This window comes from Varanus komodoensis, unplaced genomic scaffold, assembly GCF_004798865.1.
Source record: "Varanus komodoensis strain SLA01 unplaced genomic scaffold, ASM479886v1 scaffold8, whole genome shotgun sequence".
In the NCBI taxonomy this organism is placed as follows: domain Eukaryota; kingdom Metazoa; phylum Chordata; class Lepidosauria; order Squamata; family Varanidae; genus Varanus; species Varanus komodoensis.
The window spans coordinates 15,952,779-15,967,458 of NW_025336481.1; the positions used below are offsets into that span (position 1 = coordinate 15,952,779).

Sequence of the window (14,680 nt, forward strand, 5' to 3'; positions counted from 1 at the left end):
GCACAGATGCTGGCTCTGAATAGGTGTCTTTCTTGTAAAACAAATATCCAGAGAAAAGGGGTATGACAAATTACTCAAAATAATTATGTCATTGTTTATTGTAAACTAAGTGGAAAGAATACATGCCCAGTCTGCATGTTGTGATAAATCATGCTTCAATGCAGGGTTCCCCAGTGTGACAGCCCCAAAACTTGTAGGATTTTTTCCATATCTTTAAAATATGCGCACATGAATGCATCTATATCCATGCACATGGATTTTTAGCACTTATACATAGATCTCAACAAAACCATGCCAAATATCCAAACAAATATCCATTCTATCTATCTGTCTGTCTCTCTGTCCATTTCATTCCATTTCTGTGCTGCTCCATAAGCCGAAGTCTCTCTGGGTGGCTTTCACATACTGAAACAGCATAAAACATATATAGAATACTATAAAACATTTGGAAACATAGAAAAAGAGCGAGTCAGAAGGATCCTCCCGGGCCATCTAGTCTGACCCCTGGCTCTAGCTGGCTCCACTTACAACATGCTGACCATGTGCATGTCTAGCCTATCCTTGAACAATTAATAATCAGATAAAATGGAAAAACAATAAAATAATAGATAACATCTCATAATAAAACATACACACCCCAAATAAATACGACCAATAAATTAGCCAAAATTAAATCAAATGAATAACAAGATATTTCAAAAATCAAATCAAATTAACAAAAAACTTGTTTAAATAAAAGAGTTTTCACCTGGCGACCAAAGGAAAGAAGAGTTGGCACTAGCCATATATCCCTGGGGAGTGCAAACTGTTCTGTTGTTGAAAGTGTTATAAGGGCTTCAATCCACTGTGTGATAAGAGATAAGTGTTTATCCTCCCATTGTTGTGATATCAGTCTTTTAGCTGTCAAGTAGGAACTGAGCATCCATTTGTGGGCACCATTCGTACATTTCAGTGTAGCGTGTAAATAATTTTAAAGAGTGTACCAGAAATTAAAGAGTGTACCACTACAAATTTATCTATGTAATAACCCCCTTCCAGAAAGAGGGCATCACAGGTTGCATTTTTCTGACTTATTTTGCCAGTAAGTTCTGGATCAACAAAAAGAATTTATGAATGTAATTTTAAACCATCCTCATAGATCAGATTTAAGCCTCCTATTCATTCATCCTTCATTCCAATTTTGCTACTGCATTTTAAGGCTCATTTTCTCTTTGATTCCTTTTTTAAGTGGGTACTTTTAAATTCTGGGGTTGTTTTTCGTTTCTTGCTTCTCCTCCCACTCACCTTTCAAGATTACTGAGTATAATGTTAGTAAGACTTTACTTTTTTTTTTTTAAGAAACCCCTATGAAATGCAAAGAGACCTCCTGGGAAGAGAGTGCTCCTGGATACAGCCAATTGGAATTTACCGGCTGTGTAAAATAGATATTTTTCCCCAAACCTTTTGTGCTGTGTTTCTCAAGTCATAGAGTATAAAGCCACCTAAAAGACAAAAGCTTGTTAGAATAAATGAAAACTCTCTTTGATGCTTAGGTAGATTTTGTTGGCTCTTGGAAATGGAGTTCTTAAAAAAAAAACTTTCAGTTTGCATATTAAATACATTCAGGTCATTGAGTGTTAGGAGCTGCAAAGAGCCACTGAAAATATGTAGGGGATTATTTCCCTTCTGCTAGCACTGGCTGCATTTGCACTAAAAAGATCAAGACAAGTTGGGTTGAACACTCTTGAAGTACATTAGCAAGCCTCATTTTATGCTCATTTATTCATTTCATTTATATGCCACATCCTTAGCCAAAAGGCTCTCTGGACAGCTTACGTTTGTGGAGGTGAGTCCCAGAGAGGAATTTATTTTGTACCAGCATTGCATTTTCTCAGTATCCTCCAACAGAGCTTTTCTGAGTAGTTCATGGGCTTTTCCAATCAGGGCCTAAGAGATGGTGGAAACTTCCGAAGGGAACTGTGATGAGTTTCTGCAACCACTAGCATTCATCACAGCTTGCACACTGCAGTTAACACAGTGCCATTAGTACAAGCGCCCAGAGCATCCTCTGGTTCCATTGGACTGGATGCATTTCATTTCTTTTGAGGCCCAAGGAGCCAGACAAGGAGCCTGGCTGAGTCCAGTCAACCACTTGCATGCTGTCATGGTTTATTACATCTAACAGGGATGCAGTATCAGACCGGGGCGGGGAGGATGTCCGCTCCTTGTTCAGAGAGCGAGAACAGTGCCCATCAGCTTAAGGGGGGTGGTTATTAGGCCGTTCTTGAGAAAACATAGCACAGGCTCGGAAGATATTAACAGTGAGAGGCCAATTGCTAGCATTTTCTTCCTGGTCAAGGTGCCTGGGTAGGTGATTGCTGGCAACTCTAGGCATTCTTGAATGAAACTGATTATCTAGATACATTTCAGTTGGGCTTCAGGAGCAGAAGCTGGAACAGAAACTGCCTTGGTCACTGTTTTGGATGATATTCGCTGGGGGTGGAAAAGGGAGAGTGCAACCTGTTGATTTACTTGCACTTCTCAGTGACTTTCCATGCCTTTGCCTATGGCAGGGGTCCTCAAACTTTTCCACCAGGGGGCCAGTTGAAAGCTGTCGGTGCTGGGCTCGGGCCGGAAAGGTGGTGCTGGCGGTGCGCGCTGGCCGGGCCGGGGGGCAGCGCGTGCGAGTGTGTGCGGTGAGATGGGGGTGGGGCACGTGGTGAGGCAAGGCGAGGTGAGGCGCCGGCGCATGAGGGCAGGCGGGCATGCACGTGTGGTGAGGGGAGACAAAGCGAGGTGTGGGCAGGAGCAGGCATGCACCGCAAGGCAGGTGCACGAGGCAGCAGCTTGCTCACTTGGAGGTCGTTTTCTCCAAGCAAGCAAAGCGTTGCCTCCCCACGCACAGGGCGAGGTGGTGGCAGGTGGCGCGCAGGTGTGCGCACGGAGAGTCCAATAGGCATGGCAGGCCAGATAAAGGGGCACGGCGAGACAGATCCGGCCCCCGGGCCATAGTTTGAGGACCCATGGCCCATGGTAACATTCTGGACTGACTATCTGGGCAGGGATTTGAAGGTATTGGCAGTGGTTTCTCTCCTATGGAGGTGGCCAGTTCCAAATGTTGGGGGATTATTGCTCTGTCCCGTAGCAGTTAGGCCATGGACTGGCACAGGGTTCTATCTCCTATGTTCCTCAGCATCTACATGAAATGGATGCAGGAGGTTATTCAGAGGTGTGGGCTGGGATGCCATCAAGAAGCAGATGACACCCAGCTCTTGCATACGCGCGCGCACGCGCGCGCTCTCTCTCTCTCTCTCTCTCTCTCATCAAATCCTAGTGATGCAGCCAATAGTCTGAACCAGTGCCTAGGCATGGTAATGGCTTGGATGAGGGTGCATAAACTGAGACTCAATCCAGACAAGACAATCTGGCTGGCTGCCTAGGAAAACCTGTTCTGGAAGGAGTTGCACTTCCCCTAAAGAAACAGGTTCATCATTTGGTGGTGGTCTTGGATCCAGCATTGTCACTAGAGGCACAAATAGACTGAGTGGCATGGGGCACCTTTTATCAGCTTAGGCTAATATAACAAATTACATCTTTATCTGGACAGAAGTATCGTAGCTGCAGATATCCATGGTTTGGTCACATCTTAGCTAAATTACTGCACTGGGTTATATATGAATCTGCCTTTGAAAACAGTCCAGAAGCATCAGCTGGTCCAAAAGGGGGCAGTGAGATTATTGACAGAGACCAGTCAGCATGATTTCCTATCTGCATTGTCTGCCAGGCTCTTTGGATGACAGCCAGTGGGGCTGTTGTGTGAAGGTGATTAGTTAGTTCAAGCCTCCTATAAGTGAATTGGTATCCCCTGTGATACTTACTGTGTTTGGATTTACCAGTTGTTGCAATAAATAAATAATTAGCAAGTGATGGGTACATTGTTAAATGTGTATTGCTGACTGCATGAAGCTTCATGGAGTCCATTGTTCATTTTGATGGTCTAATGATGTGATCTGTGGTGTTCCTAAGAGCATAAAGCCTTGCCCAGACCAGCATCCTGTTTCCCAGAGCATCCAGCCCTGTGATCTGGGGAAGCCTTTTTGCAAGACACTCAATCCAGCTGCCTCTTCTTAGAATTTTAGTTAGGTTTTTAATTTGTTGGCTAAATTTGTATATGAGGAAAACACAGCAATAGTTTTGAGGCAAAAACATTTCATTGCCTCATTTTATATTATATATGGTGCAGTTTGTCCCCTGAAGCACAGGGATCAAATTTGGCTCTTCTGAGATCTCCCCCAGGCTTCCTTAGCGAGCCAAGCCCCCTTCCCTTCTCCCAACCAACCTCTTTCCCCTAACCACAGATCACACAGAGGTTTCCTTGCTTTTGAACAGGGTTTCTTTCCAAGAGGCTGAAATTCTTCCCTAAAGCTTGGTTATCAGAGTTTTAAGCTAAAGTATTCTGGTATTTTTTTTCATCATGGCTTTTCTCTTCCACACCACCCACCTCTGGAATAGGGGACCTGGGAATGTCTCCATAATGGAATTCAGCCCTTGGGCTGAAAGCCTTCAAAACCCCAGCTGGTGGAGGTGGCATCTTAGATCTGTCTTCCCCTATGTAATATCCTTCAGATGTGTTAGACTGCAAGTCCCATCATTCCTTGGCAGCATGCCCAAGTTGCAGGGGATGATGAGGTTTTAGTCCAGGGTAACTGGAGAGCACCAAATTGAGGAAGGATGTCTTAAAAGTATTCATTCTTATGAGATAGAGAAGGAACAATAACTCTTAAAATTTCTCCCTTGACATTTGCTGTAGATATAAGTCAGTATATTGAAAAAACAACCTAAAGCTCAAGTAATTCTGTTTTCTGAAAGATTCTTTTACAACATCATTATTATTTTCAAATTTGTAGGCTGCTGGAGGGCCCAATAGGGTTCTCTAAGTGGCTAACAACATTAAAATACAGACTAACATTGCAATTATTAGTTACAAGTATGGGCGGGGCGGGGAGAGAGAAAAAACCTGCTGTTAGAGTTAGCTCCTATAATCCAATGGTAACATCAGGTCACCACCTGATCTGCAAAAGAGGACAGTTTTTACCTGGCATCAAAGTGAAAGTAGTGGTGGTGCCAGGCAGACTTCTTTAGGAAGCCCATTTCAAAGCTGGGGGCAGCCACCAAGAAGGCCCTTCTTCTAACTCCCATCCTTTTTGATTCCTTAAGGGATGGCTTTTTCAGAAGGAAAAAAAAACTGTAGATTTTTTTTAAATTATCCTCTCTCTCTCTCTCTCTCTCTCTCTCTCTCTCTCTCTCTCTCTCTCTCATTCATTCATTCATTCATTCATTCATATCCTTCCCTGTGGTTCATTGGGCTTTCTGGGTAGTTTAAAATTTTAAAAACACAAAGCAGTGATACAATAGCAATATTTAAATAAACAAAAACAATAAAACCAACTTTCAAACAACCTACAGCAATTAAAATAGAAATCAATACCTGCCATAGCAGCAAATATAATAAAAGCAGGATTAAAACAGATCTTATTATTAAAATATATGGCAAATAAAAAGGTTTTCACCTGGTGCCAGGTGCACCTCCTCCTTTTTAAAATGCGCTGTCAAAATAAACCACATGGCATAATTGTAATTGATGCATCTGTATTTCCTTCCTCTACCCAACCCCAAACAGGGACTGTCAAGGTGAAAAGTTCTAATATTCAAGTGGGGGACCTGATCATTGTGGAAAAGGTAGGTCTGCATTTGCAAAGCATCTTCTAATGCTGGGGGAAGAACCTTCTCCTTGAGTGACTGGCAAAGTAAACTGCACCTCATGACTTGCCTTGGGAGCATGGGAAGGAATTAAATTTGCTTTGGCATCCATGTTGAGGGTTCAGAGCGGGGATCTTCCTTGCTTTGGACCTCTTTGAACAAGACCTGCTCCCTTTTAGAGAATCCCCAGCCTGCACTGTCAGCACAGGCTGGGACGTCTCTGCGGACAGGTATGGAGGGAGCTTTCAAAGGCTTAAGAGGAGTCACATCTTCCTAAAGGTGACCCTTTGGAGAAAGACTCTCTTCTCCTACCTTCTTGCCCCAGAAGAAGTAGTCTTTGTTGGGTACTGGACTCCCCTTCCTCTGTGGTTGGGAATACAACCTTTTTCTCTATGCAAGTCACTGGAGACAGTGCAGTTTCCGTTATATGGGGGAAAGGAAAAGCTGCCCCCTTGAAATGACTGAGGATGGGAAAGCCCTGGCAAGGACTCTTGGGGTAAGCACATTTTACTGGACAAAAGAGCTGCTCCTCTTCCTCTTCCCCTCCTCCAGACTGCAGTACCATTCCAAATGGCTTTTCCCCATCTTTGCTTCTTCCAGAATGGCCTTCCCTGAACTGGTGTCCTCCAGACATTTTTGGACCAAGGCTGAAGGGACTTATATTAAATGACAGAATTCACTTTCACAGGATGTAGCAATGGTTTCAAAAGGGGGTGGGGTGCAGTCATGGAAGAGGAGGCTTTCCATGGCTACCAGTCCTGATGGCTATATGCTGCCTCTAGAATGAGAGACAACATGCCTCTGTGCACCAGTTGCTGGACAGCTTGGGTAGCAGAGGGCTATTGCACTCAAGCCCTACCAGTGGGTTTTCTACAAGCAGCTGGCTGGCCGCTGTATGAAGGGAATGCTGGACTTGACGGGCGTTGGGTTTATCCATTATCTCCAAAGCATCTGTCAGCACCAGCTTCAGGAAGCCATTTTAAATTGATGCCGTACACGTGTGTAATAAGTAGCTCTGCCCTGACATAAGCTGGATCAGAACTATTAGTGAGGCGTGCATAAAACAAAAGACCTCTATTCTAAAGAATTCTGCTAAAAGACCTCCTCCTCCTCTCTTAGCTTCAGGCAGATCTCCAGTTAAGACTGTGTACAGCATGTCCAGTAACTGTCTATCTTTTTGCATTGCAGAACCAGCGGGTCCCAGCTGACATGATCTTTCTGAGGACATCGGAAAAAAATGGTAAACATCTGGAACCAATTATGACAAAAGCCATTAACCTCTGATCAGTTTGGGACAAAATAATAATTTTGAAAATGTAACCAAAGTAGATAACTTGGTTATCCTTCTTGTTTCGTAGTCTACGGTGGCTTAAAACAAAGAGATAGTTTGTTCTGTGTGGTGTCTCCCGTTGTGTAAGGTTAAGCAATGTGAGGAACAGGGAGATTAACATGGAGGGGAGTCACTCACTCTTGCTTTGCTGACTTGTCTTCTAATGTGTGTCACTGTTTATTCAGAAAGCATGAACAGTGTGTCTCGTAAAAGCTGAATGGATATGCTCAGTGATCCTGAGGCTCCTTCCCATATTTATTTACTTGGTCCTCAGTACAAGTGCAAGAAAAGGAAAGTGCAATTTTCAAAATGGCTTGGTTAAAAGACAGGGGGACCCTGCCTGTGTGTGATAATATTTATCAAGTGAATTGCAGCTGGTGGCTCTGTTTATTCAAGTGCAGTCATATTACAGACTTGGTGGCCACAGTCAAATTATTTGCGGGTCATACAGACACGATGACCCAGATCAGAAGTGCGGTGGAGGTGGGGCACACATAGAGCTGTCCCCAACACTGGAGTGATTGAGTTGCAAGCCTTTGACTAAACAAAAAAGTGAGTGATGGTAAAAGTGAATGGTAAAACCTCTGCTCACAGCACACCCCTGGGAATAGACTGGCTGGATGAATGCACTTGGAATAATTTTGCTTCCATTTGATACGGAAGGAAGCAGCCCACTATGGCTGGTAGCAACTAATAGAATGAGGCATTACAAGAAACTAGGTAAACAGCATTTTGCCTTACACTTGGTGCCCTCCAGATGGTTTTGGAACACAGCACCTATCAGTCAGCATGGGTACTGTGGTTAAATATGATGGGAATTGTGATCCAAAGCACCTGGAGGGTGCCAGGTTGAGGAATGTTGTTTTGTTTTGGTTTTTATCTTCACCACAGGGCATCTATTTCAAGGCTACTGTGCCTTGAAATAGACTTCAATCTATGAGATTAGTGTAAATTAAGTAAAAATACATTGTTCTACATGCATTTAAGCAAACATACATTTTGTAAATTATGCAAACATGTATGCAAATCATGTATGTTTGTGCAGTTTAAGCAACCATACATTGTTCTGACTCTGTTTCTGCAAATTGTGGGTCAAAGAACAATGTATGGTTCCAATCTTTGTCCCCTTTTTTCTTCTTTTAATGATATGCTCATATAGCTGCAAGAGCCAGTGTGGCATAATGGTTAGGATCTTGGACTGGGACTCGGGAGATCCAGGTTCTAGTCTTTACTAAGTTCACTAGGTGGCTTTGAGCAAGGCACTCCCTCTCAGTCTAGCCTACATCACTGGGTTGTTGTTATGTGGATAAAACGGAGTGAAGGAGGCCCATGCCAGATGTTCTTTGCAAGAGGGAAACAAATATGAATGTAGTAAATTTTCAGGCTTGTGCACCATATTGATAGAAACTGCACAGCACTCTTTAATTAGTGCTTCAGGGCACTGAAAAACACATCTGAATATGCCTTTGTGCGTCTGAAATGTAAAATGGAATATGCTACATCACTGATGGCGAACCTTTTAGAGACCAAGTGCCCAAACTGCAACCCAAAACCCACTTATTTATCTCAAAGTGCCAACTTTATTCAAGCAATAAAACTTGAATGTAATGCTGCAGATTCAAATATGCCAGTGGGACAGCACAGCATTAAACAAATCTCAGTCTCTTAATTAGAACATCTCTTTGCTAAATCTTAGATATTAAATTTCAATTTTTCATAAGAAAACTCAAAGCTAAAATCTTGTGTTAATAAAAACAAATGTATTAAAACTCACAGCCAGTCCAAGCAAATATATATATATATATCCTTGGCAGCGCACTGACTGGCCATGCAAAAGCTCAGATGAGTTGCGACTAATGAGTCGCGGCTCGTGAAGTCATCACCCGGTGCCGCTACTCCTTACTGAGCATGCGCATGGCCCCTATGTGCGCTGTTATGCGATGCTCGGCTGCTGGGGCGATGCTGGGGCAACTTGGCTCACATGCTGACAGAGGGGGCTCTGCATGCCCGCTGCGGCACGCGTGCCATAGGTTTGCCACCCCTGTGCTACATGGTTAAAGCGTGTGGTGTACCACTGGACTACAGTTCCCCCACTATGTTCTAATACAAAACTTGTGAGATCATAGTTACCCTGATAGGATCGGTCTCCAATAAGTTGGTACCTTTATGGCAGAATTTGAATAGCAATGCAGATTAAATGTCCCCAGGGTCCTGCTTTCTCCGTACGGATCAGCTGGATGGTGAAACAGACTGGAAGTTACGCCTGCCGGTCAGCTGCACTCAGAGGTTGCCCACTGCTTCTGTACGTACAGATTTTTAGTTTGGGGGTGGTCATTGTTCATAAACATCACCATCTAAAATTCAGGCAGAATTAAACTTCCCAACAGCCCTTTTTGTAAGGGACACATTTTCTGCAGTGTATTTCATTCTTGAAATGAAAGAAATGTTGGGGACAGCAATGCCTTTTCCGAATGCCACCTCAGCCATTTAGATCAGGGTGGCTAAATTCCAGGGATCCATGGGGCAATACCAGCCCTCCATGTCCACTGCCACCCCTCCAGTGCTGAGCTTTCCACTGACATTCAGTGCCGCAACGATAAAAGAGGGGCTGATCTTTTCCTTGGTGGCTGCTGCCTCCATAAAGAGCTCCACCTGGTTTCCAACAAATTTTAGCAGCAAACTGGAGGGAGACAAGGGAAAACGAACTCTTTTTGAATGCTGTGCTACAGGATATTAATGGCAGTTTTGTTAGTGGGTGTGCAAAAAGATCAGATCAGAGAAGGCCACAGTTCGTCTGCAAAACACATGCCCATTTCTTATATGCCCATTCCTTATTTAGATGAACAATAACTAAAAATAAAAATAGGGTTCTTTTCATCTGTTTTCCTCCTAATGCAGGGGCGGGGACCTTTCTTTCTGCTGAGCACAGTATTCCCTTGAGGGCAATCTATTACATATTGACTGTGGCAGCCTGCAGCCACAAATGGGCAGGTCACCCCTTTTCCTTTCTCCAGCTCAGCAGGCAGCTGGAGGGAGGGTCACTGTTGACAAAGATCAAAACTGATTGCTTTTAGAGACCTTTCCCCCTGTCCATTTTGCAGTCCCTGTTTCCCTCCTCTCCTCTTCTCCTTTTCCCCTTCTGGGATCCTTCCACTTGCATGAAAGCAAGCCGAGGGGCGTATGTGGCTGCTAAGCTGCAGGTGTCCAACTTCTGTCTTAAAGTGTGTGTCGTTTGTTTGGAAAGGAGGCTGACTTTAAAGAGGAGCAAGCAAAGATTTTAATCCTATGTACACATATTACCTTGGACATGTTACTTTGTACTTTTGAATCCTTCATGCAGGACCTTCTTCAGATCCGATCTTACGTGTATGCAGAAGAGCCCAACATTGACATCCACAACTTTGTTGGAACATTTACTAGAGTAAGTGGCTGCCTTTACATTGAGAAAAATGAAATATAAACTTGTGACACACGGATCATGGCTTACAGGCAATTTCCCCATTTTTTCCCGAAAGGCACTGGGGATGTTTAGCATGAAGCAAGACTGAAAGAGTAAGGCTCATAAAACTGGAGTTGTATTTCTAGGAGACATAACAAAAAGAGCATGTTATAGATGAGGCACCTAAATTTTGCAACATGGAGTGATCCCAAAAATACGCAGCGTGGATTGTTGAAGTACTTCAGTTTCAAGTGAGCCAATCATGCCTTAATTCAAAATACTTCGTACCATTCCTCTTCCTTCACAGTTTTCCTTCTCCAGTGTCCTTACAAGTCAACATTTTATGCCCACTGAGCATGGTAATTAAACTGCACAGTCATGCCTGCTGATTCCTCCCTCTTGGCTGTATCTAGTTATTTTGGTTGAATTATGACCCATATTTGGAGGAAGAGTTCAAACATAGTATATAGGTTAACAGTAATAAAGAGAATTCTCAGTGTCCCTCAGACTTTGGGTCAAATTATACATTATGATGTAGCTACATCTTTTTTTAATTTTTTACGTATTTTGTTAGATTAACTATAGTCACACAGTGAGCATAGGACCTTTCTTGCTTTGAATGAAACAATACATGGGGTGTATTGTTACATGCGGCCACCTCCAAATTAAAGTGACCTTATGAAAAAATACCCTCCCAGATGTCCTGCCCTTCCAGCCCTGCTCAGCTCTTGTGAACTCAAGGCTGTGACTTCCTTCATAGGACTGGTCCATCTCACAAAGGAAGACATATCCCTTCACTCCTCAGCTATGTTCCAACTGAAAATTGCACTCCTTCTAGGACGTGGAGCCCAAGGGTGGTGCTGGGTACTGAAACATTCCAGGGAATCACACAAAGTTAAAGGCAGAAGTGAAGAAATTGAAATGGTTAAAGATATCACATACCTTGATTCAGTCATCAATTCAAAGGGACATTGTGGTTAAAAAAATTGAAGAGGGCTGAGACTAGGAAGGGTAGCAACGAAGGAACTATACAAGATCCTTAAGTGTAAGGATGTTTCAGTGGAGACCAAGGCCAAGATCATCCATACTCTTGTATTCCCAATCACTATGCATGGGTGTGAAAGCTGGGCAATGAAGAAAGCTGGCAGAAAGAAAATGGATGCGTTCAAATTTAGAAAGCTGATGAGAGCTTGGCAAATACTCTGCACCAACAGAAAGCTGCACAAGTTGGTCCCAGATCAAGTCGAGTCAAACTTTTTCTTCATTGCTGCTCACTACAAAGTAGACTTTCTATAATAGTCTTCCTTTTCTTGTGACGGTGAAGCGGGGAAGATGTTTGATCTGCTTTAAAAATGTTAGGGTACAAATTTCCAGCTCATGTGCATAGGATTTTGTCCTTAGTGAGCTCTTCTTGAAGTTGTATAGGTGAAAGTTTGTAATCTCTGATAGAAGCATCTGACAATGTCATAGCTGACTGGCAGTGATTTCCCTGAGTCTCGGGTCACCATCTTTTACATCACCTGCTCTCTAATCCATTTTTAAAGTGGAGATGTCCAGAATTAAACCTGGAGTCTTCTGCATGGAAACATATGCTCTACCTTTGACTATATCCTCTACAACCTGTGTTCTGAACCTTTCACCTTCATACACAAATCCAGTCACTTTATTTAATGAGCTGATAATGTATTGTGGTTTTTTCAGATACTACATCACATCAGCTTTGAATGTTGATGTGGGTTCAGTGTTGGTTTTACACCTGTGATAAGAGGCACTAAACATCATACCCTTTAGGTATCTGAAGGCTAGGAGCAAAAGTGTTGCAAAATCTACCCATCTCTGATGGTTTATATGAAACTCAAACTGATGCAGCTATTGTTGTTAGAACAGGGCCCCCTCTTAACATTTTTGCTTTTCTTTTCCCTTACTTTTTTTGATAACTCTCTTGTTTAGGAGGACAGTGACCCCCCTGTGAATGAGAGCTTAAGCATTGAAAATACCCTGTGGGCAAGCACAGTAATTGCTTCAGGTAAGGCCAAAGTATGTCTGAATTTCTGAAGGTATATGTTAGCAATTTTTAAAAAATTTCTACGTAATTGAAATAACAATTTCTTGTCAATGGAAATTAGTGGTCAGAATGAAGTTTTTCACTTGTTCTAACAGTGCTTGGGAGCTTGAGCTGACATCTAATTAGCCCCCTGGGCATTTATAGATGAGAAGGCCTTTGGAATTTCAGTAACCTTTGGGCAAAGCATTCCCTGCTAGAATAGCACTTAATTGCTCTCAATATTGACATTTTAAATCTGTAACAGAAAAGGGTGTTAGAGTGATTATAAATGGAAGCTAGGATAAAAGGTCTCCAAGTAACCAGTCACCCCCTGGGATTTGTAGCTCCCTAGAAGGAGCATCTTGAAAAAGCAAGACCAGATGTATCATGCAGAAGTTAAAAGCAGTTAAAGAGCTTTCTAATAGGTGCTCTGCAAGAAAGAGATCCTTTTTTCTTAACTGGGGTAGTTAATGCATCTGCCTCTGTACTTACAGTTTTTCTCTCACACTGAGGGTTTAAGAAGAGTGCACCAGATAGAAGCTTCAGGTGCCTCCTATATTCCAGCACCACCTCCAGTTTTCCATTTTGAGAGTGAGTCCCATGGCCACAACATCTGGTCTAAGAAAGTGTTCTGTTCCTTCCCCTATCCTCTGCTTTTTATATCACCTAGGTTGATGAAGAGATCTTGAGGACTAGAAAGCTTGCACAAGTTGGTGACATTTCAGTTAGCTGTAATAAATATATTGCTGAACTGATTTCCCATGACCACAGAATTTTGTGGCCATTGTGCATGCTTTTGGGGGCAGTCCCTGTGATTCCCCTCCCCTCCCCTAATTTTTGCAAGACTTGAGATTCCCCCAGACCTGCTGATTTCTCTTCTTTCTGCATGAATTTGATCTGGCTACATAAGGGATGATATTCTAAGAATGAATTTGCTATTATTCTATATGATGTAAGTGCTATTCTTTTAGCCATTATCACATATAGGTGTACTTCTTCAGGGCAATACGTATGTGAAGACTAGTGAAAATACATTAACAGCAATGCCCTGCATATAGAATCCTCTCCTCAGAGAGTTTGTCTACACTTACGTCCTCTTGGCACTAAAAAGAGACTATTTATAGTTGTTGGGCGTGGTGGGAATCAGGAAATTAAAGGGTTGATTTTATTATTTTATTCTGTACGTATTGTTATAAGGCACCCTGGGAGTGCTAACACTGATGAGTGAGACATAAATTCTCTAAGTGTCACTAAGCAGACCAGTGCTTATACCACCTGGCAGAAAGGTGATCAAGAAATGATATAAGTGAAATTGTATAAATAACGTGTGCATGGAGTGCTGGCAGGGAAACACAGCCTAATTGTGGAAGTATAGATAGCACCAAATTCTTAAACCTGTTCACATATATATGCACAACTGTCTCTGAATCAAGTTTCTCCCTGGGCCTATTCATTAAAAAATAGGATTGATTTCCACGTGTCATGCTTCCCTGCCCCCTTTAAACACGCTTTTCTTTACACTTAAAAAAAATCCCTTTCACTGTAGTCCTTATTTTCCTTCAGGAACAGTTGTGGGAGTTGTTCTGTACACAGGTCGTGAGCTGCGCAGTGTCATGAACACATCAAATCCACGGAGTAAGGTAAGGGCAAGATCTGGTTTCAGGAGGAGCTTGCCACTGAATGTGAACTTCTAAAAGATCCACCATCAGTCCTGGCTGCTTGACTTGTACCTACATGCTGTATGTGTTGGTCACATGGGCACTAATATGTGCATTTCAAATATCTTACCTATTCAACTAAAACTGCAGCATTTTAGTTGGTGTTTTTTATTTGGGTGATTTCATACATTAGAGTCCTCACATGGATACCACCCAAACCAGCTTTTGATCTTTCATCCCAAGACCATTAAGTTTCTAGGCTCTATTCATGCTAGTTGTGTTAGGTTTTCTTATCCAAGTAAGAGTGCAATCCTATGCATGTTTAGATGGATAACAGTCTCACAACTCCCAGAATTCCCTAGCAAGCCATATCTTGCTTGTGAATTACCATGAGCAGCTGATTGTGTGAACAAAATGCTGGACTAGACAGACCTTTGATGATGCCTGTACAGACAACCAAGTAACGCAAA

The 14,680-nt window shown here is 42.7% G+C and overlaps 1 protein-coding gene across 2 annotated transcripts in view; it reads left to right on the forward strand.

The window, feature by feature from the left end:
• ATP9A (ATPase phospholipid transporting 9A (putative)) overlaps window positions 1-14,680 on the forward strand; it is a 99,588-nt gene that overhangs the window by 31,165 nt on the left and 53,743 nt on the right. For both annotated transcript variants that reach the window (XM_044455306.1, XM_044455305.1), the window contains exons 5-10: window positions 5,660-5,718; window positions 6,928-6,979; window positions 9,277-9,371; window positions 10,410-10,490; window positions 12,459-12,534; window positions 14,116-14,192. In XM_044455306.1, the coding sequence (XP_044311241.1) occupies window positions 5,660-5,718; window positions 6,928-6,979; window positions 9,277-9,371; window positions 10,410-10,490; window positions 12,459-12,534; window positions 14,116-14,192 (440 nt within the window). The remainder of the gene's footprint in view (window positions 1-5,659; window positions 5,719-6,927; window positions 6,980-9,276; window positions 9,372-10,409; window positions 10,491-12,458; window positions 12,535-14,115; window positions 14,193-14,680) is intronic.